General features: G+C 40.8%; 1 protein-coding gene across 3 annotated transcripts in view; it reads right to left on the bottom strand.

Moving 5' to 3' along the window:
• zgc:113274 (uncharacterized protein LOC552925 homolog) overlaps nucleotides 1–25,666 on the bottom strand; it is a 36,842-nt gene that overhangs the window by 9,299 nt on the left and 1,877 nt on the right. For 2 of the 3 annotated variants that reach the window (XM_064344340.1, XM_064344339.1), the window contains exons 2-3: nucleotides 25,236–25,547; nucleotides 23,180–24,979 (exon numbers count right to left, since the gene is read on the bottom strand). In XM_064344340.1, coding sequence (XP_064200410.1) covers nucleotides 23,669–24,979; nucleotides 25,236–25,544 — 1,620 coding nt within the window. In that variant the 5' untranslated portion in view covers nucleotides 25,545–25,547 and the 3' untranslated portion in view covers nucleotides 23,180–23,668. Of the gene's footprint in view, nucleotides 1–23,179; nucleotides 24,980–25,235; nucleotides 25,548–25,666 lie in introns of those variants that run through there. The other variant, XR_010331357.1, reaches the window with a different exon arrangement.

Below are 25,666 nucleotides of genomic sequence, written 5' to 3'. Positions count from 1 at the left end.
GGAATAAAGCACTCCTCTCAAAGACGAAATGTCATCTTTCAAAATTGTTCATTCTAAATGCTTTAATTTTGAGGTGCATCCTTTTGGAATGTTTTACATTGGATTTTGAGGCAATACTGAATACAAATTGTGGATTTCTCGTGGTGTGCATCACGACCTGGGGAAGACTAAACACCAAGACTGAACAGCTTTGTTTCTGGAATTTGATAGCAGTACTTTCCTTCTGCCAGCAGAGGTCAGCATTGCCAATTGAGCAGAAAACCGTCAATGTAGTGCCCTGCTTGATGAAATAATCACAAGTTGTCCCTTTTTTATAGCATGATACAAATTTACTGAGATTGTATCCTTTGATCCTTTGATGCATATTTAATCTATAATCCCATATATTAGTCTTTTAAGCCACTTCTCATATAAGCAAATGCATCTCAAAACAAACTGCATAGTACTGTCGAAGCTGAAAGGACTACACAAAACTGACCTGGCGCATTATCGAACCTGCGGAGAAGTTATGCAATTTTGAGTTTGTGGTCATGAAAAAGTCTAGCCCATTTCTAAATTAGTGAGTGAATATATAAACTTGAATGACGTGAGCCCTTAAGTGGTCACTGAATGTCCGCTTGCGATAAACCTGTTTTTCTACTGTCTATGGGCTGAACCTATATAGCAATAGAGCACATATGGGAACTGGAGAGGCTGGAGGAGCCAGAAACCAATATGGTGTCCATCCATCCATTATCTACAATTAATGAAATTATACAGTTCATTGTCTACACTGAAGTGTATGATTATCTATACCTGCTTATTCCTGGTCAGGGTCGCTGAGGGTGCTGCAGCCTATCCCAGTGTACTTTGGCTGAGAGGCAGGAATGCACCCCGGACCATGATTATGCCCAGGACAGGTCACCAATCTATCAGACACACACACCATTGGTCAATTTAGAGTCTCCGATTAACTCCGATTTCCTCGAGGAGAACATGGAATCAGGGAAAATGTGAAAGGCCCAGGACTGGAATTTGAACCCGGGACTTTCTGGCTGTGAGCAAACAACACTGGACCACCGTGCTGCCGATATAGCATCTAGTGCACTGCAACTCCCAATTTCTCATAGGCTGAAATGGATAGGACACCGCTTCCTGAAATCTGTATCCATGTAGACATGATTGTGATAACTGGTAACATCATCGTGGTCATGACCGGACTGCTTTTGAGATAAATACTTTTGAAAGAAAGGTTACTGAACGTGTGCACGGTCCTTTATCATCTTCATGATTGATCTGCATAGATTTTTAAAATAACAAAATATGCTCATATTCCTTGCATGAAATTTGGGTGTCGTGGTCCCATGTTGTGCAAAGTAACTTGGAAAAATGTACACAAGTCTGTGCACCCCCAGCAGCATTTAATGACATGTAACGAAGAACCTGGAATTCATATTGAGTATACTGACAACTGTGTTTGGCGTCACGTTTGTGGTGGTTCTTTTTTGCAAGGTTTGCACGTTGTTTGGAGTATACTGCCTACTTCAAGTTTGCAGGTTCTGTTTCCTGGTAGGACACTGGTGTGGTACCCTTTAGCAAGGAGCTTAACCTTCATTGCTTCAATAGAAATATCCAGCTGGATAATATGGATAAATATGCTGTGTAAGAAAGCTGTGTAAGTCACTCTGGTTTAGAGCATCTGCTGAATGCCAGAAGTGTAATGTTGTCAGTCATAAAAATATTACTTCTCTACAAAAGAAGAATTAGCAATGGGAACCGACTGCAATTTACCAAAATATGACCTTGAAATAAAATAAACCGGAATGATACAGACAAGCTGCCTGTGTAAAGTTTGTGAGAGGTGTCCTCCACGAAATTTATGTTTTATTATTATTATTATTATTATTATTATTATTATTAGTAGTAGTAGTAGTAGTAGTAGTAGTAGTATTACATAAAATGTATTAGATTTTCCCTTTTTTATTTTCACTGCATTATTGGCAACATAATCAACAGCCACATCATCAGACCCCATGTCTGTGCATTAGCGATGATCGTGAGAACTGTGCGGCTGGAGCTTTTGAGACTGACGTCTCCTGACACAAACAAAGTCCTTTTTACATGTTATTATTTCATGCAACAACGGTGCGTTGAGCTCAGAGCAAACGCGGCAGCTAAGAAAATGAGTCAGCCTCGAGCGTGTGTTTTTCCTTCAGAATCAATTGTACCTATTGAACAGATGGCCGCCTGTGTCTTACAGATATAGGACAGGGAAAGTTATATCATTATAATGTTAAAGTTCCCTTTTCATAAATGTTCTTGAAAGACCTGAAATGACCCCACCAGCACATTCAAATGTGAACTGTCAACATGGTGTTTCGTGTGTACGGTGAAGAAAGATCTACTATCAGCAATGAAATTTGATACATAGCTTGCAGCGGATAGGCTAGGGCCTTGATTTTTATATGTCCTTCTTTCCCTGTGTCACACTTTAAATCACCATGCAATGGTGCTGCACAGGAAAACTCTACAGGAATCACTAAAGCACAGTTTGTGTGGTTCTTTGTCTGAAACAAATTCACCAAGCATTACACAAGTATGAGGTGTAAGCCTTCTGATCTAACGTATACCCATGGTAGATCTGTGAGAAATGAATGCACAACTGGGATATAATACATTTTCATATGAATTTATATGAGTTTGAAAGGGTATTCTGGGATAGAATACTCTTTTGAACTTGTATGAACACCGTGCTATATGAACACGGAGGATTGCTGGTTACCTGCGGCAGGTGTTTGGCCAGATAACGAGCTCCTTTGTAGGCTTCATAATGTCCGGCCAAACAATTTCGGCAGGTGTTCATGTTTAAATACGTGTGGCCTTTTCTCAGTAAAATTATAATGCATTTTATGAATGTAATAGTTTTTTTTTTTTTGTTCCTTGAGTCTTCCCTGCAATTTGCTTTAGATAAGAGTCCTTTACCCTTTTAAACCCTTTTGATGTCATTCAAATGAATGTTACTCTCTCCGTGGTTGGGTGCTCCAATCAGATCGCGGGCAGGCGCGAGGAAGTCGATGATGCAACATTTAAAGAAAGGGGCAGAAGCGAGTCCTTGGCGTGACCTCGACATCCGCGGCGGAGTGGACGTGCCCCGCCAGCGCTTAATTATCCTAGCGACTCGCGGGAGCTCCGTTGGAACGCGTAATTTATTCTGCCTTTGTGCGATCCCCGCACTGGAGCGCGAAGACCGTCGGCCTGCGGTAATTGGGGCAGAACCGTAGGGTTGTTCTTAAAGCGTCGCACGCAGCCAGGCCGGTCCAGAAAGGGATTTAAAGATTAATTACTCGTAATTTACGATAACGTGGAACCAATGCTTTGCTCATGACAAAACTTCAACTGAGCTGTTTGTATGTTGGCAGGTTGTTTTGCTTTTGGCTTTTATTTTGGTCATAGAGACCTCTTTGAATTGGTGATCATAAGGCATGGTCAAGACAGATATGATTTGCCCAGCAACAAGTTGTATTCTCTTTCTTATTTCATTGGTTACGCATTCACCAATCACAGCAACTAAAATGGCTGCTGGTCATGTCCAGTATTTGTGCATTAAGCGAATGTACATTAAATCAAAACTGTCCAAATAACTGACAGGTACATCTTGATACGGGGGGCGGGATTCAGTATTCAATTTCAAGACAATTTGTGTTCAAAAATGCTTTTGACCAGGATAAATTGTGACACTCCAAGCACAGCATGTTATTGGACTTGTTTCTAAGAGCTGAAAAACCAATGAAACATATTGTGTGTCAGAACTGCAATATGCACTGCTGCAATGAAATGTATTAGATGTCTGGAATGTCTTCAGTTTTTTATGAAACACAAAAAAACAAAAACAATACAATGATGTCTTATCTAATGGTTTGTGACCGGTTAACATTCCCTGCTTGTCTTGTGCTTTACCACATTCTTGGCTGCTTTATTGAGATTACATTTCATCAAGCAACAAAAAACCTTGCTTCCTCATTGAGGTGCAATTGCCCTCCTTTTTAAATGGTCCCCAGCTGTTTTTTAAATAAAACATTACAAAAATTTTATCAAAGAATGTTATTATAACTGGGGGAAAAAAATGTTTATTTGAAACATTTTTTAAACGTGCCACAAAATACCCTCTAAGAATGTTTTGTAAAAGCACGTTGTGTCAAAAGATTTCAAGAGTGTTTTTCGAAGAATGTTCTTATAAGTTTGAGGGAAAAAATTTTTGTGTTGAAACTTGCCACAAAGAAAAGCCCACAGAACATTCCAGGCTAACATTCCCATAGCCTAACGAAAAATGTAGGTAAGCATTATTTGAACTTAAAATAGTTAAGCTGGGTCTAATTTGAACTATTAATCACCTTGTGTGAAATGATCTTGACAGAACATGATTTTCAAAAAAAAAAAAGTTTCCTATCGTAAACCGTTAACCGTTTCATAAGTGCCTGTGATTTATACAGTCAAACAACAGCAACCTCGACATATTTCATATGCATATTTATATGCTCATTTCCAGCCGGCAAACAGTGCCCACACTGCTTGCGGCACGTCTGTCAGTCTTCCGGCGTTCTGCAAGTTTGGACTGCGGTGGTTCGCTAGCGGACATTTCAGCCGAAAACAGTTGAAATGAGGACAGACTTTTAAAAGAATGCTTAATGGTTGTTCAGTCCTGCCGCTAGCAAAATACTGATGGACTGACAGTTGGCACCATAAGCAGTTCAACAGGTACTTTTTTTGCTGGGTTAGAAATATAGAAGTATCTTCATCAAAGACGTTTTAAACAGTTTTTATTTATTTATTTATTTATTTAATTTATTTTTTTGTCGGTGGTGGTATGTGCAATTTGGGAATTCAATCTCTGCTTGAGAGGAGTCTTGAACAGTTATGCACGCTATCTAGAATATTTTTTTCATTAAATGCTCCTCAGTTTATTGGCCACTGAACAGCATCAGGGGTAGGCATTCGTTGGCTAATGAACACCATGGCTTTTGGAGCAGAAGTGTAATGATCCGCCTTGTTAGGTTGAAATGCAATTTAACAACGGCCTGTGGGGCCTTTTTAATGAAGCTTCAAACCAGTGAGTTCCTGAAGGCTCTTTGCACCTTGATTGGACATAGGCTTCCTGTGGTCAGTAGTGCTGGCTAACCAGCCCTCCCATTAGTGGAATCAAAGATTCACATAAAAAAACATAGCTATACCATGGAGAGGCAGAGACACAGATTTATTTATGTCATATATGTCTTTTCTTTTAGGACAGTGGTTCCTAACTCTGGAGATCCTGGAGATCTACTGTCCTGTAGGTTTTCACATCGACAATAATGAAGCACACCTCATTCATCAGCTAGAGATCTCATTGAGCTGCTAATTAGTAGAATCGGGTGTGCCAAATTAGAAAACCTACAGGACTGTAGATCTCCAGGAACAGGGTTGAGAACCACCGTCTTAAGTGGTGAACTGTCTTAAAACTGCATTTTCACAGATTCACAATGAGTGAATCCAATGCTGTAATTCTGGGTGGAAAGATCTCCAGTATGTTCAGGCTCTGTCCAGCTCTGCTAGGAGACATTTCAGAAGAGTAATCTGCTGTGTCCTAACAGATGAAAATGAAAAGTTATGTTCTCACTCATGCAGTGATTCGGATACCTTTGCTTGAAGGTGCTGGATTTTGAGTCTGTCAATGCATTTTTTACTTAACTAATTTTTTTCCATGTTCATTGTCTGTTATGCATGCCTCATACAGTGAAATTATGAAATTTTATGTATTATTATTATTATTATTATAGTATGCAATATCCCAGACAAACAGGCTGCACAGGGAAAGTGCTATTGAAATTTCACTAAACAGAACATCAGTACAATATTGTGTGCTTGGAGCGATGCGTACTCTGGTCAGCGGTTTGGAATGAGTCACCGGAAAAGATAACATGCGCTGTACTGTGAAAGCTAAGAGAACACAACCCACTCTGCGGTCTTCCGCCCGGTCGCTATGGCATCACAGGTTTGTACGCATCATTCAGAATTTTTCAGACGGTGCGCCGAGGAAGCGTGTCCGTGCGCTCGTTCCGCTGTTTGCTTTCATCCCGTGTTTGGCTGGAGAAAAAAAATAAAAGAATAAAAATGGAGGTGGGACACTACCGTTCTGCTCAATCAATAAGCAGGAAGGAGAGGACAGGATGTGGTCAGAAAGTGTGAAGCACTTAGCCTCACTCTAAAGCCATTTTAGGGGTTGTGTTAGTACTTTGGTGTTTGTTTTACCAAGAAGAGTTAAATATCAGATGAACGCCCCAGGAGAGGAGAGGAGAGTGAGAGCTGAGGGCTGTGTTGTTAAATTGGGCTCTACGTTTTTTGGCAGATTGACCTAGAGTGACCTGATGCTATCCTTTCTACTTCTGAGCACCTTAGGGGTGGGTGGGGGGCCGGGCAGTGAAGAAACATTATATGGAAACATAATTCACATGAATATTTTTTGAAATGCTTCCGTGATATATTTATTCTTTTCTGTTCTTTATATATGTCTGTACGTCTTTTTATATTTGTCTGTCTCAAGAATTGTCGTGAAATTTGGTAGGCTATTAATTCTAGCCTGCCTTTTTCAACACAAAAGCAACATCAGTGAATTACAAACTTGCTTATTTCGTATTGCATACACTGAGTAACAGTGACTGTAAGTTACAAGGGAAAGTAGTTATGGCTTTCTTATGTATCACTATATATGATACAACTTTATAGATATTCACTGTATTAGAAACACTGAGCATCCAGGCAGGTCAGCTACAGTTCATAAAATTCCAGATTTTACCCTGCGTCCTCGCTTTGTCAAAATGTTAAATGAGGCAGACGTTTGTCATCTGTGATTATGAAACTTGTCTCACATGTGAGTTCATCACGCGTCAGTGATTTCAAAAATCAAAAGAAGTCCCACAACCCCCCCCGCCCCCCCCCAAAAAAAATAAAAAAATAGGTAGGAGAAGGATCATTTTGGAAAAGGCAGGATGTGAAAAGAAAATATTGGCTTGATCTCAAGGGCTTTGCAATCTCCCTCTGTGTCAAGGTTTTTTTTTTTTGTTTTGTTTGTTTTTATCGTTTTGTTTCATGGACAGATCACGGAGAGATTATCTCCAAAGCAGGCGCAGTTCTCCTCTGTCTCCAGTTTCCCATCGTTTATCTGTCTTTTATGCATTCTCTTTAGGTATCACAATGGGATATTCCTTTGATATTATTCAGGAGACATTTGAATATTTGTGTGACAAATGTGATGATGTCGGTTGTGGTTGAAACCTGGCATTAAACATCTCCCAAATGACAATGCAGCATTTTTGTTCAGGTTTGGGATTTGTATTGCGGATCCCTGCGTGAACACATTTGATTCGATATTCTCTTTCATCCATGTACATTCAAATTTTGTTTTATGACTCCGCATGCGGCCCCCATTTCACAAAATAAAACTCAAAATCTGGGTAAGGCAAGAGAGACGGCTGAACTGGGGTAAGCTTCTCAGCTGTGAGAGTTGAAAAAAGGCACTCATCTGTCAAAACGTATGAGTCAACTCCCACACTCCCAGAGCACAAGGTAATGGGGTTACCTTCTCACAGAAATCAAGTCCCGGGGGATCCTTAAGAGAGGGTAAAAAATATTAACTTTGATGTAGAGCTTCTGCTGAAGATGCAGAATTTTGAATGATGCTCAGTGAAAGCAGACAGCTAGAATGTGTCGGAAGTTTGAGTTTCGCCAACCTCAGATAAACCTTCAGGAAAAAAAGACAAACTTAATAAAAATGCTAAGTGATTAGTTTGTACCTCAGAGAATAACAAGATAATGCACATCATTAATTTCTTAAATGTCTGTGTTGTGCATAAACTATAGCATGTTAATATCAATACTATTATTAATACTAACTAATGTTAATGCTATTAGGTAATTTTTCATCCATTTCATACATATTCATAGCTATTTTATTATACTCATTATGAAATCTGAAACACCAGGTCTGCAACACAGTTTCTGCCTCTCTCTCCCAGTTATTTTCTAATGAGAAAACAGCAAATAGGGGGCATTTCACAGTCACTTGACAAGAAATAACATTTGGAATGGCTCTTTATTCCATTTATGCTGTCCTTTGGTAAGATAAAGGGAATTAAGTTTTTTTGAATGAAATCTAAATAAATTTTCTTATCCAAACAAACTTGAGAGGGGCAAGTTGGGATTTTGTCACTGGTTTGCAGGCTGCCTGTTTTTGATATTGATAATCAGATAATCTTTCAGACCTTCAGGGTGATTCCATTGGGTAACCCCAGCAGTGGTGCATTGATATAAAAGATGGATAGCTGTACCCTGTCAAGGGCTCAGTTTCTGAGTATAGGCCACCATTACCACGTGGAAATCTTAGACCAGACCAGCCCGCTTTGTGGTTCCACTGCAGTAATCAAACCACAGCTGGGTGATTCTACAGCCGCAGTCACGCTCGGCTTGTCTCGTGACCGTGAACAAATTCTCTCACAGCCGCACGTACAACCACACAAGAGCTCTCGGCCAAATGCGGTCCTAACCATTTATAATTCATACACGAGCCTTTTCCCATCAGACTGTAGGTTTGTTGTGTGTTTCCGTGTGTGGGCAGTTATCTCTTATGTGACATCAGTGGGCTATGTGGAAAAAGAAAAGTAGTTGCTTCTCCAGTTGTGTAACTTCATGAAGGTCTCATCTGTTCATTTATACTGGTCGGTGAAATGAAATATGTGCAATACTGTCATTTTCTCCCATGATATCCTGAAGGTCTGAAGATCTAGCCACGCCCAGAAGGGGGGAATACTTCCTCTCTGTGCAGGAAATTGCTACTTGGCTAGACCATGGCAGCAGGCCTGGATCAAGTCATTGGTTGAAACACCTGAACCCGTTAGGCTCCAGTAAAAGTCCTTCAGATTACTGATGATTTTAAAACAACCCTCTATAATAACCTATTATTACAATTCAGGTGTATGTTTGGACACACTGCTGTCTTGCTTGCTAGGCTCACTGGTATGCCACCAAGAAGGGAAAACTGAAGTGTAGGTGGCTAAGGGATTCAACCACAGCACAGGATTGCAAGAGAAGCTGTTTCGAGGAGAACAGTGGACACAGGCTATCTGAGATGTCAGAATCATTGTGGAGTGCCAGCAGTATGGTCTACTGCTTACCCTCCGGAACCCTGGAAACTGCACCAGTGCTGAGCATCAGTGTTTGGTAGAAGTGGCAATGGAAGAATTGAGTCACCTGTTTCTCAACATATATCTCAGGCCAATTATACTGTCACGTAATAAACAAAGAAATACAGTCATGAGTATTGCTACATAAGTTATTTCCAACATTGCAGCTAAGCCTCCAGTTATTGCCAAACAAAGAAAAATACCTTTGTTGACAAGCGACAGCACGGAGAGCTTCAATGTACGCATGGTGTAGCATCCGTGCTAAATCCCTCTTGGTCTGCTGCCCCAGTGGTTGGCAACCACCCTCCCATGTTGAAAATTCTCAAGCTGTTCCATTATTTGCCCTGCATTGATGGAAAAAAAAAACCTGTAAGCTGCCTTTTATTCTTTGGAACGCATTTTGTTTTCCTAGCTTGATGGAGAATGAAAACAACAGAACAGGGTTGCAGAAACACTCTGTGATCGAGAACACCCATTCTTCTTCCCTGTTTTCGCTTTGGTTCGTTTGTTTTGTTCGTACCTCCAGAGCAAAAACAATGGCCCATTGAGCCTCGCTTTGTTTGGTTCTGCCACTGCTGTTTTGGAGCGCTAATCTGTTTTGTCATTCTTCGAGAGCTAGCACATATCTGTAGGATTGTTTGGTGCAGTTATGGAGCCAGTTCCACACCAGAGGTGGAAAAATCAGGTTCAGAAAGTAAAAGTTCCTCCCCAGTATTTTGTCCCAATCACTTGGAGTTGCTAATTAACGTTGGCACAATTCTTCAGCCAGGATGTAGCACTGATTAGTGAAATCATGCGGGTTGATGGAACACATAGCAGGACTTTTACTTTATGACGCCTGGGCTTTCCACCTCTGTACCGTACACCTGAGCCTCAGTAGAGCCACCGCTCCTACCGTCATTAAAGTTGGAAACCCAAAGGTCACAGCAAGGACACAATTGTGTCATTCAAACACAGTTAATAGCTCGATGGCTACCGCTTCAAGAACAGATTATTTGTCAGATGCATTCGGAGTCTCACAGCGCTAACGCGCAGTTCTTCAATCAAGGGCTGGATATGCCTGGGCAAGTGTTTCCGCATGATTGCCTTTCCTCATTTTAAAGTGCTCCCCTCATCCCGTAATTACCTCATCAATTCTGTCCCCGTCTCCATCTCGCACTCTAGTGTAGTTGTGTGCGATGTTCCGACACCTGTGATCCCTACTTGGACCTCCAAGAAAGTCCTACTTCGACTACAAGCCGCATTATTATCCTTTCAAGGCCTCTTCATGGCTCCGGTCACCTCCTCGACAACAAACAACTATCATTTTACTCACGATAACAAGCCAACTTTTGCAGAGCATAACTCTTGCCCGTGTTTTCCCTTCTGTATCACAGACTCTGCCTATACCTCTGGACCACTTCAGCTTTTTTTCAAATTAAACTACAGTTCAGCAGGTTGTCAGTTTAAAAAAAAAAATTGAGAAGGTACTCTTTTGAGCGGTGAAGTGAATAGTTTCTTTTTGTTTTCAACCGACTGTCAAGTCTTGTCGTCCCCATAGGCATGAGAATTCCAACCCTTTGTAATGGTCACCCCACATTGGTTCAGATATAAAAGCAAACAAATAAACAAATAATTCTTGATAAGTCACAAAGTTAGTTTAATGTACATTAATCAGGCAGCTTTTACCACAATTTTATCACAATGCAATGCTTTCAAAATAACTTAAAAAGTTGAATGATGTTGTAGAAAGGCAAAGATAACAATAGAGATATACAAAAAGCGTCAAGGCCACTCAATACCCCTTTGAGCATGGTGAAGGCAATCAATAAGAAGTGGAAGATGTATTGTACCGCACTGCACACTGAATAGGTCTGAATTAAACAGACATAAATAAATGGGATAGAACAACCTCAGCAGTAATTGGATTATGCTGTAGTGTGATTTGCTTACCCGGACAGTTGTTTTTAATTCGCATCTACTTCCATAACTGGTCATGCTCCATATGACTCGCACTCTACATCATGCTGTAAAATTAATAATGCTGAACAAAAGTAGTATTCAGTTTGTCCAGATCTACACCTGTCAAACAAGGTGATTGCAGTGCCTGTGGGCCTCCAGAAATGAAACCCATTTCTCTTCTGTTTTTTGGAAGAAAAAAAAAGCGTTTTAGTTTTCTGCATCCAGAGAAGGCACAGTGCTGAGGAATTTCCAAATTAGCTTGCACACAAAAGTGGCTAGGGCATCATTTACATATTAGAAGTAGAAAGGATTTTACTGGTCATAGTGTTCTAGTGATGTATGTTGCACCCAGTGAACCCTGCCCACTGAAAACTTAGCGTTTATCCAAGGGGGAAAGCAAGCCAACATCAGCACAGGATTTTCTACTTTTATTTATTTATTTATTTTGCTAAAATAATTTTTAAATATTTCTTGTTCATCTGTGAATGTAGAAACATATTTAAAACAACCCATTAGCAAAGGATTCACAGATTTCAGCTTCCTTTAAAACCCAAGTCTTCTGGCAGTTGATTCTTCCTAAAGCAGCTTGCTGCATCGACAAGACAGCCCCCATCTATGGAGGCATTCCATAGCTGATGTCCCCTGGGGGAAAGGGGTCGACACGGCTCCTGTCTCAGCCATCGGTGAGGATGACTTCTAGCCGAAGCTGTCGCTTCAAACGGAGGAGCGAAGCCATCCTCGAAGGAGAACGCCGCGGGAGGCGTGCAGACAACTGTCAGAGCCAGTGTACTTCCCTTACCTCCTGTTCCCATCACAACACTAAACAAACCTCTCACATCAGAGTTCTTCCGTACCGATGTGTGAAGCCAGAATAACGATGTTGACTTTCTACTGCATTGTGAGGACCGTGGAGTAGTCCTGCTGTCTGAGAAGATCAGACCCAGGGAACGTGTTTGGCTCCATGTACCAAATGCTCATTAATCAGAATCTTCAGAGCCATGGACTGGTGTGTATTGCAAAACTATTCTGAAGTCACAAGCTTATTTATCCCAGAGAATCTTCTCATCAGTAAATGATGAATGTAAGACAATGAACGCACATCTTTTCAAAGCCATGTTGGGCTCAATTGATGCCCACTGTTTTACTGAACACAGATGTATTTTTACAGCTGTGTCAAATATGATGTTTCCTCAATGGTGTTCACACACGTATCTATAACCAGCTGAATGAATGACAGAATAAAAGAATGAATGAGTGCTCCACTGCTCTCCACTTATATTCCAACAATACCTCATCACTCGGGAGCATAGTCAACAGATGCACATTGCATAACACTCTGTACGATGCTAACATTGGCTGAAGTCTCACACAAAAGGGTTTTCAATGAGCTGCTCACCTGTTTTTCCTTTGTGGTCCAGTAATAATGTATAACACATTGGCAGTCAATAATTTTGGTTGTTTTAATGTTAATGTTGTCTAATGCACTGTCAGTCCTTATTTTGGATTGTGGTGTGTTAACATCTCTGTCGTGTAGCAAGGATTTGAGTCAGAATAGCTGGGGGAGATATCATCTTGTGGAGCATGTGACACATCGTGACAGTCCCTCAGTTCTTAACCGCTCTGTGGAGAAGATATGGTGAATTTCACGTCTCCAACGATCTGGTGTAATCTGCTCTGCTGGAGATGCAGGTAATAGTGATGATGTCACCCACGTCCTGTTCAACCCTTGTCCCAGCAACCATGGGAACTCTGCCTCAACATATCAGCTTGTGTGTGTGTAGTGAGTGTGCATGCACATATGCATGTTTGTGAAATAATGTTTTTGCTTGCAGTTGTGTATTTTTGCATGTTTGTAAATGCTTGAACATGTATTTGTGAACAAATACACTGTTGTAAATAACTGCATCTGTGTGCAATGTTGATGATGCATTTTCCAGCCTCATTACAACTTTGGACAGAATGAAATGCATTTCATTGTATCACATTTATTATCTTTGATTCTATATTTGTAATATAACTACAAACAACAACCACCACGTCGTGGCCGATCATAACATCGGGCTTTACATTGGTGTAAGTCTCGCTGACACACATAGTCATGTTCAGCCCACCAAGTGTACGGTTGGTGCTTGAGTCCTACACATGTTGTCATCCTGATGTGGTTTTGTTCCCTTCACGATCCCCTGTGAGGAGGAGGCAGATCTCCGGGTTTTTCTCTAATGTTCGTGACTCGTTCGTTCACGCATCGCTGGAAATACGTGCGGGCACATCTCGTGTGACAGAACATGCCGAACTGCAAGCCAACCGCACTGCGCTCTGCGTTTCTTCGTGAATCCCCCATCACTAAAGGACAACCAGGAAACAAAGTCTGTCTCAAACCATCTGTGATTGGCTACTGTAATGTCAGGTGTCAGTGACTTTGGTGCTGTGCACTGCAATAACTGTAGGTACCGTTCTGTGGTTACCAATTCAATGCTTTCTGTGTTGGACTCATTGAATACCCTTGAGAGCTTACCAGGAACAGTAGCTGTTCAGCTGATCTGACTTCAGTATAATTTATCTCATTTATTCGGATAGTTTTAATTTTATAAGGGCAGAGGAAATTGTAATTTTAATTTTAATTAATTTTAAGTAAAACTTAAGAGTTAAGCTCAGGAATAATTAATTGGCTGCAGGCACTTATCTATGTAAAAAGAGGATGGTTAGAAGCAAGGTGATAAAAAATGCAGTAACACGGGGAGAGGGAAGCAGCCACTGGTGGCTGCTGTTGAACATTTGCTTAAGACACAAAACATTGTGCTTTGTGCGCAACATTTGGCACAGGAACGGACTGGAGAAAACAGAGTGTACCTGCATGCGTGTGCTCCATTTAACCAGAATGATGTCATTACTTTCACAAGGCAGTGTGGAGAAATTCCTTAACCAAAGTGATTTACAGGTAAGAACAAGCATATGACAGGTTTTCAAAACCAATGATAAACAATATTTCACCACAATAAATCCAACATTTGAAGTGGTATAATGGAATCATTGTCACTGAAGCCTTGTCCCTCTGATATCAAAGGAGGAGCTGCACATTAAGAGTAATTTGGACACATTGTCCCCTCAGTGTAAAACTACCAGAAAAACCCAGAACGCTTAATTGAATTGAAAGTTTTAAATATTGTAATAGTATTCCATGAAATTCCTCTGCGTAGTTCTAACGATCTGGCATAATCAGAAAACAGCAGGCAAACATTAATGCGAGAGCCATGAAGATGCTTAATTGCTCTAACTGATGCTAACACGCACAGGGTGGATGAAGCACTTATGTTATGCAATTGACTTGAAATTGGAATGTTACTCTTAAAGCTCTTCATCAATTTGCAGTGTGGTGCTTTAAGCAGAGGGCAATATTTATGTCACTGAACGCAGCCTCTCCCAGGTATTACGTCTTTAGACTCCAAAATCTCATCATCACATTTCACGCAGTCGTCCTTTATTCCCCGATACAGGGCAAGTCCCCAGGAGTCAGTTCCCCAGTTCTCTTCCCCATGTCCTCACGCTGCCTCTCGCCTCCCTCCCCAGCCTCGCCGTATCTCTAATTTCAATTAACCCACACCCCCGCAACAACCCTGCTGGACCACACACAGAAACAACAGATCACCGCATTTCTGGACACCTCCTTAATGAAACCTGCCCCCCTCCACAATGCCTGCCTAAAAAGACCAGACTCCGAGCAAGGTTAAACCTCGCCTCTCTCTCTGACAGAACCTAAGGAGGCGCAATATTTTTTTAAAATTATCTTTAAACGTTAGATTTTATGCTTTTAAATGTTTTGAGTTTAAGCTTTTTTATGTTTCGTAGAAGACAGTCTCTCCCACAGCCAGTTTTACTCAGCGTTGAACGATGGAGCCCAGACAGACTGAGCCTTTCTCATTCATGTCACTTGAGTATTTCTTCCAATATGGCCTTGGATTCGTCTGCAGCAAACATGCTAACGAAATGCAAATCGTCTGAGTGGGGTGGAGTGGCATTTGGCACTAGAATCCATTAATGGAGTGCAATTGATCTTGCAGGGTCTCCGGCAATGATTGACTCCCATGTTATGTGCCGCCAAATGGCAGCCGGTCTGACATTTGCAAACAATTTGTAAACAAATTAAAAGCTTTTTAATGCTCGATCACATGGCTTTGCATTTAAATGGCCGACTTTGCAGACCCGAATTTCCACAAAGGCCCATTTACTACATGTTTTCGCTACATTGAATTAGGAAACATCTGTGCATGTTTTTCAATCTGCATTGGAATTTTTGCAGCCCCTTGAACTCCAATGCCTTTGCAAATGTGACACAGCTGAAATATAGCAATGTCACTTCTAACAACTATGGTTTGCATTCAATCAACATTTATCCTTCAGCTTGACTTATAATTAAATGCAAACATTTACATTTATAGCTCATTTATTTAATGCAAACAAAATTTACTGAGTTAATTATGGTGATCACTGACCCATTCTACTTCTGTGAAGAAAAGCACGAACGTGCATTTAGCTGTGAGTAAAATCTTTACGTTGCACTATTGTGCTATGCATCATGTAGGCCTAATATGGTGATGGTGATATGTCATGAACTACAGAGAGTATCCATGAATGTATATTGAGCTCTTCATAATACATTAGTATTTAGATTATGGCTTCATTTGTAACTGCTAAACCTAGCAACCTTCATATAGCATAGCTAGAAAATAAAAAGCAAGGCATGTATCAACTGAATGTTGAAAATTGTCAAAGTTAGATAAATTATCCTTTTTTGTATGCGATAACAATGGAACAATTTGAGTCTGCTCGTATTTGGTAACAGTTGGCCTTATGATAGTTAATCTTCTTTATCCCTATTTATGACTAAAGTGAAAAAAAAAGCTTTATGTGAAAATACCATTGTATGCTGTGTCTTTTGTTAGGTATGGTTTTATAAATCTAAATGTTGCCAGATTAAATATAACAATATTAGCAACCTTTTATTTTTGTTTTATGTATTTAAAATCTGACACCACTTCATTTTCTTTTTCCAAAAAAAAAAAAAGAAATACAATTGATGAATATTGGTAGACTTCTTTGAGAAAACCATAGTTTGTCTTACAATGAAGTGTAAACACAAGCTGTTTAATAAGTCAGAAATAATAACCTGCTTTATTCAAGTAGAAGGGAGTATTGATCCATGAGGAACACCAATAACACAGTTCAGAGCAGTTTGTTTTCTGCAGTGCTTACATTTTTCCCCCCCCGTTTGTCAATAATACATCTATCAAATTGTTGGCTAATAAATAGAATGCCATCCTTAGATCAACATTACCACTGTCAGGTTTTTATGTAGTGCATTCAATAAAAATAACAATTAGCAGTTGAGTGATTGAATCAGAATTCAAATTGAATTGGGTGTAAAACACTATGGTCTTCGTCCAAATGAGCTCTTGCATGCTCAGCTACCTATTTCAAACCTACCACCTTCAAAACCACAGGCAATATGCTGATTGGCCCGTAGTTTCCAACAATTGTGCTACCAGCCTTATACAGTGGCGTCACAACACCCGATTATCAGTCAAATATTTATTGGGAAACTACCTTGATTAATAGACAAATGAATCGAATAAACAACTGGGCAGATTAGAGCATCCTTATAAGATTTAAACTGCAATAGCCAATCGCTAAAAATGCAATAGCCAAGCATGGGAACTGATTATTTCTCTAGTGATTCCGATATTTGTTATTTTGAATGTGTGTTTTCAATGGAAGGTAATAGCTATGTTGTTGGTAGAAAAGAATTGAGCCAGTTCAGTATTTTGCTTCAGCTAATGCACTTAAGAGAAATAGCCACATTGTTTAATTCCAACACTGGCTAGTTCATTTGAAGTAGTTATCTATATAGATAATGTATGCTGTCACACCCCAGCATAATACAACTCATGTAGCTCGTTATTTATATTAATGCATGGACCTCATGTCATGTCTTAATCCAGGGTCATTTACAGAATATACTGTATATATTTTTATTATTTATGTCACACACATCATGCACTCTACAAAAAAAAAAAATATATATATATATAGAAGCACAGATCTAGGGCTACACTGAATTGATTAATAATGAGTAATGGTTCATCATTTGTTTATGTTATATATATATATATATTTTTTTTTAAACTTCCAGTTGTGGTTGTTATACTCCAGAACTTTTTTAAAGCAAGCCAAAAAAACCGGCGTCAGTGGCTTCAGATTTTTCCAAGCGGCTTGAGAAAAACAAGCCAAAAGTCACATAATACAAGTGGACTTGGAAACTCCGACTTCAGTTGCCCGCAACTCCTGTACCCCCTTCATTTCCCCCAACCAATAGCACTACGGCTGGTCATAGAACCAAGTCTACCCAGGACCACATTTCCATTCTTGACCTTACTGCAAAGCCAGCTTAGTGAATAAATGCTGCTGGGTGGCGTTGCTGCATGAGAGTGAATGCAACGCTTTTACAAAGAGCCCGGGCCAGTAAAGCGCTTGTGACGTGCGCATCTTTTTACGCGTCCTGCAAAGCACCTCTTCATCCAACCGTCTGATTTACGATTATTGCGCACGTTTCGATCGCCGCAGCTCCCCCGATCTCAGGGACGGACAGCCATGCAGCCGGAGAGAACTTGTCAGAGACTGAATTGCACACCTTTCTCCTGAGAACGGGTGGTATATTGCCGGCTTTTATTTGGCTGTAAAATTCCTTCATCCATCTCAACTTACCAGGCAGGGTGAATGGTAAATAAACCTTCTCACCAGAGAGGGAAACGATTAGGATACAGCTGTTTGGAGAACTTGTGGGACTAATGTTGTCTCTAGCGTTATTCAGTAGCTTGTGTACACTATTAATATATTCATGAACAGTGACACTTTTTTTAACATCATCCACCATCATTTTTCATGCTGTCAAATCCATGCAAAACTGGGGCAATTCAAAAATTGGTTCTCAGTAACAATTCTGTTTCAGGTGGGAGGAAAGCTATTCAAGGCATCCTAGCATAGTCAGGATTTGCAATGTAAGCTGCTTATTGACCACAAATATAGATATCATTTTTGGCATTGTTTCAGCGATTACTTACCTTGCTTTGAGAAAAGTCATTTTGAAAGAAATTGGTGATATTAAGCGTTGTGTTTGCTTATGTTATTTGAAAGGGCGGTGATTACTCCTTGTCCTTGTGTAAACTCACTGAAAATAGAAGAACACATTTTTCCCAGTGGTGTGGAAGTCATCTCATGCTATTCACTTCATTTAAAAGTTCTGATATCAAAACACTGTTGGGAATACATTCAATTAGCTTTTCTTCTACCCCTTATTTTGGTAGTAAAAGTTTTTTCTTTTTTGACTTTCATGGCTTCATAGCTTTAACCACCAAATAACTTCGGATGTGAACCATGAAATTGTGGGATATGATTTCCCTTTGGTGGGGGGGGGGGGGGGGGGGGGGGGTGAGGGTGGTGGGGGTTGCTGTACCTCAAACTGTTAATTACTAAATGGATTAAGATTGCATAATCTTATTTAACCTCCCCCATACAGTCTCTCAGTGCATTTCTTTATGAACCTCAACCTTACTTCTGAAGACTTTTTATATAGGGGACAATGAAGAAGTTCCTGAGCTTCTATGTGAGTCATAACTTTTGGCTCAATGATTTTCATTTTTGTGTCAGCAACTCATTTCTGGATATGTCAAAAGAGGGGAAGAAAAGTGGAAGAGGTTGGATGAGGACAGCCACTGCTAACTGTTGGAAGTTAGCCATGTGGTTTTAATCTAATGAGCAATGGCTAATTTTTTGTGAACTACAAGCCACTTTTGAAGACATAACTTCCAACACTGAGAGGCAGTCAGAGTCACCTGCTCCAAGGGTCCCTGTAGGCACCGTCACTCTGTCCCTCTTTATGACTGGTGACATTTCATAAGACAAGCCTGTAGGATCACCAAGGGCAACAGGCCAGATCCCAGAGTTCAGAGCAGCTCAGCTTTTTATTTTGTAGAAGATGATGGTGTCAGAATGTTTTGTACTCAAAAGTCTGCTAATTTGTTCTCATACTTAAAAAAAAAAAACATATGCACCAACCATCAGATTGTTGCAAGGGGCCAAGTTGAAGAACACTGAATTTTGGTTAGTTTGACAATGTGGGCAGCTATAACTGAAGTATAAATTTTGACTGCTGTAAGACAGTTTAGGGTTAAATAGTGATTAGTAATTGACAATTGCATCTCATATTGTTGAAGCAACATTGCAGGTTTGGCTACAGACTTTGTACTCTGCATATTGGATGTCAAACAAATGTTTTCCATCCATCCATCCATTATCTATGCTCGCTTAATCCTGGGGGCTGGTATGGATATCCTATTCCAAATGCTTAGAAAACATGTTTTGCAGAGTCACAATTTGAAAGGCCTGCTTTATCAAGTGCAACCTCAGATTGCTTGTAAAGACAATTCATAAAGCAACTGTGTAGTCAAAAAGTCAGAACCATGAATATATTTTACACGGTGCTTGCCACTTCCCAGCATTTGCAATTACCCATCTGAGTTGCCTTGTCCTCAATAACATTTATTTGCACCCATAAAACATCAATTTCAGGGTAAAAGGATTCTCTCTTTACCTACTGGAAAGCACGGTACTTACTGTATACATAAGAGTGAGAGGGAAGATCTGTCTATCGACTAGGAGCTCTGCTCTCAGTGCTGTACACAGAAGCTGTCCAATCATGATGCTTGTTAGGCCAACTCTGCCCCTTTTTAATTTAAGGGACACACCTCAGGGGAGGGCTGGTGTGCAAATTCTGCAGCGATAGGTGCCTTGGTCACAGATGTTCATATTTTTCATGGACAGGTCTACACCAGGGAGCAAGTAGGTTGAAATGTCAGTTGAAATATAAATGTGCATCCAATGAATATATGTAACAGATGTGGTCAAAGGTTTATAATGGCCAAAAGAGCTAAACAGACAGACAAAGTGACAATTAATAATGAATTCATAATAATGAATTTCTTTCTCTGGTATTTGGTGTACTTATGTAGCATTTAGTATGCACATGTACTTCAACAGAACTAAAAAAAAGATTCATAGCCTAGGGCATACAGAATTTTCATCAGGTAGCGACAAGTATTATTCCCTAATTATAATCTTGAAAATGTCTAGATTGCAGAGTAAGCATGTGTAATATGTTATGACACTACCAGCTAAAATGGTCTCTGTCAATCTGTTTCTGACTGACCTGTGTGAGAGGCCATATGCATTTTTAACTCACACCAACAGTCGTTTTATGTCTTAAATTATATCTTACCATCGCTGTGCGTAATTTTTCAAATATATTTTTGATTGAATGCATGATTAATATGAAAAAAGACAGCACACTTAAATATATCGGTTTATATTTTCTACTATATTTTCTCTATTTTTGTCTCCAATTTTGTCGGTTATTGTGATCTGAATTGCTTCGTTTAACATTACCATTATAGTTTGGGATTTGGACGTAATTTTATGTTAAATTTAACACAGTTGGCAATAGAGTTGATGATATGGTAAGAAAGGTGGTTATGGGGATTCGTTGAAGCACACTGCATTAAGGCAAAATGCATCGGCATACATTTACATACATACATTTAAGCAGACCATGACATTTCAAGGACTATATTGACAGTGCTGAATGGATGCTGAAGTCAGTAATTGGCCTGGTGGTTACTGACCTTGAAAGAAGACTGACCAGGCAAGCAATCTACATTTGCAGAATATTAGCAAAGGAGCAATAAATAAAAATAAAATAAGTAGCGTGAGAGAATGTCACACCATCACCTGTCACTAAGCATATTCAGTTAAACTTTCAAACAAGTGCTACAGAGGATTTGGTTGGCAGAACGACGGTACAGAACGTGGATAGAATGTTTGCATTTTAATCTCATTCCTTTCTCCCAAAACCCAAACCAGAAGTTTCATTTTACTTTCACACACTTATAAAACAGTAAAAGTAAAACCTTCTCCAATACCTCATTATTTGATGTAAATTTGAATTTTAAAAATCATGCTATGAATTCATTAGGATGCCATTTTGTTTTAGTGCTCTTGTAGAGCCTAGATAAGCACGTGTTTCTTCATTAGTCTTTAAGAAGGATGCATCAAAGTGAAAGCAGAACATCCATTGAATTAACACCATGCATTTAATCTTGAAATAAAGATGTTACATTAAAAACATTTTTTGAAGTGGGGGAAAAAAACCTTCATAATTATGTTTTTTTTTCTTGTCTACCAACCCAATTATGTGCCTCATAGTTTTGGCCGTTATTATAATTCCATAAGATGGAAATGAGGGAATATATAAGCACATTACGCTTTCAAGTACTCACCGTCAGTAGATCATATTTTACCATTTATTACTTAATATTATCAGGTGCCAACATATTCATGAATATTTCAGTCACAGGTCAAGATGGAAAACAATGCAATGGTTACATTATTCTGTATGAAAGATGTCCACTGTTCAAATTAGTGCACTTTCATTCTGTTGACAAATGTTCTAGACCTGTATACAACTGAGTGCCTCTCGCAGATAAAATGTAGTCAATACATCAACACAACAATGCACTGGGTCGAATATCTGTCTCCCACAGGAAGAACTTTGGGCTCTTAAAAGCTAGAAGGGCATCTAAGCTGTAGAAATTTATTTAGATTCAATTAAGCCCCACTTAGGACTGTGCTGACATGCTTCCTGAATAGACCTGAAAACGACCATACAGCAATTTGAGCACTACTCACAACCCATGATGTATAAGGATCAAGCTTCACACGGGCCAAAATGTTTTCCATCAATTCCTTATAGATATATATATAATGAATTGTGGTTAAACAATATCATATCTCTCCCATTAGCCTGTAACACTACCCGAAATCCGTGATATTACAAGAGGGGAAACATACAATATTTATCACTATCTTTTCAGTCTAAATTTACATGGATAGCAGCAATAACTATCCTATGCCACAAAAAAAAGTTTCACTTCTATTCCCATTTTTAAATTTCTACAATTTGGAATTTTCTGCCACAACTGCTGACCTGTCTCTATGCTGCGACATCAACTTTGGGAAGGAAGCACGTTAGCATGTACAACCTCAGAGGTGCGTGAAGCCACCTTCCTTGTCACACTGGGGGCCGACATAGCTCAGGAGGTAAGAGCGGTTGTCTGGCAGTTGGAGGGTTGCCGATTCGATCCCCCGCCCAGGGCATGTCGAAGAGTCCCTGAGCAAGACACCTAACCCCTAATTTCTCTGGTGAATGCCAGGCATCAATTGTAAAGCGCTTTGGATAAAAGCGCTATATAAATGCAGTCCATTTACCATTTACACTGCAGTGGAGGACTGTTTGGATGACATAGGAGGACCAATCACAGTGTCCCATTTCAGGAATGAAGTCGTCAGGAATACCCTTCTGGCTTGAGTGCCCTTCCATTCTTCCTTGAGTGATGTTGTTGTAAAGCAGACTTCCAGTGACAGTGTGCAGACAGGGTATGCAGAGTCCCCTAAATAATTTAGGATTGCAAACAGGAACAATGTAATTCAGTTGTCAAATTTGTATGGTCTTGAAGCTTGACAGAAGTTGTGGCTTCAAGTTGATCTACATCACATGTATTGCAGATAAAGAAGTCAGATGTAGTTCACGTAAATTTGAAAGCCCTCAAAAACCAGCCTGCTAAACCCTGGTTCTGGAGAGCTGTATCCAGGCATTTTAATCAATTAATTTGTCTCTCCACTGAAGCAATTTACTTTCCTTCTCCAATTATGAGGGTTGCAGGTTAACAGAGTGGGACACCCCTGGAGGCTTTCCAGGATTAAAGCTGGACAAAACTGCGTCACACTGATAGGTCACAAAAGAGTCTCCCTAATTGCGGATTTGAGAACCAATTAACCTGTAGCCCGGTCCCCACTATTATCTTGATATGAGCTCATATCGAAACAAACGTGCAGCCTGAGCGATTCAAGAAAAAAAGGATTTGCATTTGCATTCAAGAAAATTTGCATTTTGAGGGTTTAATTGTACCTGCCACCAAAAATGTTATGATCATTCAAGCAAAAATAATGAACACACAAAGTTTGGGTGTGTAAACGTACATGTAAACCCCTGGGTGGGCGAAAAAATGAATGGCACACTGGGGGGGGGCTAACAGTCTTCATAGCTCAAAAAGTTCACGCAAAGTATTACATTATACAAACACAATCAATTAATTGATTACATTTGTATGTTTTTCAGATCAGCTTTGATGAAAATCTATCAGAGGACTAAACCCCAGTTCCCTTTGAATGTATGACCTATTCAAACAGCTGTGCCAATCGATGCCACGTGTCAACGTAAAGAAAGTTAGCAGGAGCAATTTTTCATTGATGTTAAATATGTACGAAGATCAGGTCCGAGTTGAACAAATCCAACAAATTGGTTTATCAACAGTCTACTGACAACAGGCTGTTCATTTCATTTCCGACACATCAAATGGATTCGCCTTGTTTCACACTACAGTCGTGAGGTAATAATCATCGCAAAACAAACAGGGACAAGCCCCTTCTGTTGACAGGTCAGTTTTGTTCCCCTTTCTCTTTGCTTTGCATTTTGCTTTTGGCTCAGATTCCTCCTCCTCATCCTCCTCCTCCACCTCCTCCTCCTCCTCCTTCGCCCTCTCCACTACCTCCTCTGGGGCAGGACTGACGGGGGCGTCGGTGTGAAAGGCAGAGGCTCCCCCTTTTCTACAAATGGGAAAGGACTGGCACGGCTCAGGCTTGGGGAAAGGGTGGAGATCAACAGGGCAGGAGGCTCCAGCGGACGTTGATGGGAGACACGGGGGCTTGGAGAAGGAGGCTTCCAGGTCCGCGTCAGCGACGTCGGCAGTCGGGTCCGGCCTAGCGGCGACCGGACAAGGGGTAAAGTCTTCGTCGTCAAAGATGTTGCTGTTGAACGGCCAAATCCCGGTGCACCGGAAGCCAGCCATGATGTTCTTCGGAGTGGCGGAAATGGGCAACGCTTCTGCAATCAGTCCCGGGAGGTCGTAAATGGTGGCCGGCGTTCCCGGGTGGGTCTTCGCCCAACAGTCCATGGCGATGTTGAGATTTCGCCTGAAAGGCCCGAACACGCCCTGGACCAGCGGCTGGAGTTTCTGAGCGCAGTGCGGGGGGAAGGTGAGGAGGATGACGCCGTTGGCGTCGCAGTAGTCGATCGCCGACGCGGACACGTGCGAGGGATGGTTGTCCAGCAGCAACAGCGCCTTGAAGTTGACGGAGGCTCTCGTGTGTTTTACGAAATGCTGAAGAAACACGAGGAAATCCGCCTCTTGCATTCGCCCGCAGCCGTTCGCCGAGCCAACGGACCCAGTGGGCGCGTCCCTGATATAATGGCGGTAAAAGCGTTTCCTGGGAAACACCAGGTGGGGGGGGATGCTGTTGCCCTGTGCGTTAATTGCTACGGCCATAGTGACGAGGTTGCCCCCCTCCCCTGGGGGTATGGCCTCCGTCTTCTCGCTACCTTCTGTTGCCATGGTCTCCTCGAGCGCCTGGACCGGGGTGACTCCAGTCTCATCGACATTCCAGATGTCTTTTGCCTCCAGGCACTCGCGCTCAAGGACTGTTCCCAAGTTCTGGAAAAAGTTGGAGACATTTTCCCTGTTAAAGCCCATCGCTCTGGTGGGTTGGGGTCTCCTGATAGGGAACAGGGGGTTCCGCTTCAGAAACGAAGAAAACCAATCCTTCCCCGCCATCTCTTTGACGTTCCACGCTTCTGGATATTTCAGCTGGTTCTGCTTGGCAAGCTGGAAAGCAAGCTTTCGTACCTGGAAATGAAATTAATGAATATTTTTTTGACATTAACTTATTTATATTAATTCTATACACTCAATTATATTCATTTAAAGTCAATGAGTACAATTATGATTTTAGCCATGAAATTAACTTATGAATTTAACTTACTGCAGTGACTTATCACTTCGAGGGAGGGAAGGGTGAAGGGGTTGTGTCCAAACTTCAAACCGACATCTAAACAGGACGGTTTCCTTCAACTAAGCTTAGGCCTAGCCTTTATTAGCCTACCTCTTTGGAAGACAGCCCATAGTGCATTCCAGAAACTTCCTTTAGGTACGCCAAGAGTGCCGCTTCCTGCATTGGCTGGAACACCTGTTTGTGGCTTCTGTATCCGACTTGAATGGACGAGGTGTCCGTGCTCCCCGCCGCCTTCAGCTCCATAACTTTCTTGATGTATCTCTGCAGAGTGACATGGCAGATCTGAAATGTTCTGGCGACAGCTCTTACAGAATAGCCCTTGTCCAGAACTTCAACCGTCGCCATTTCAAGGACCTCCCGGGGGACTCCCCTGTTTGTGGTTCTCGCTCTCCTTCTCATTTTCTGTGAAAAAAAACAAGCAACTTTTCATTGTTTGAGCCATTTATTCTGCAATGTGTTTGTATCCCATCTTATATATTTTGTCATTGTATTAGACTGTGAAGTCAAACTAACACTACTCC

Source organism: Anguilla rostrata, chromosome 7 (genome assembly GCF_018555375.3).
Source record: "Anguilla rostrata isolate EN2019 chromosome 7, ASM1855537v3, whole genome shotgun sequence".
Classification (NCBI taxonomy): domain Eukaryota; kingdom Metazoa; phylum Chordata; class Actinopteri; order Anguilliformes; family Anguillidae; genus Anguilla; species Anguilla rostrata.
This window is presented reverse-complemented; position numbering and strand designations above follow the sequence as displayed.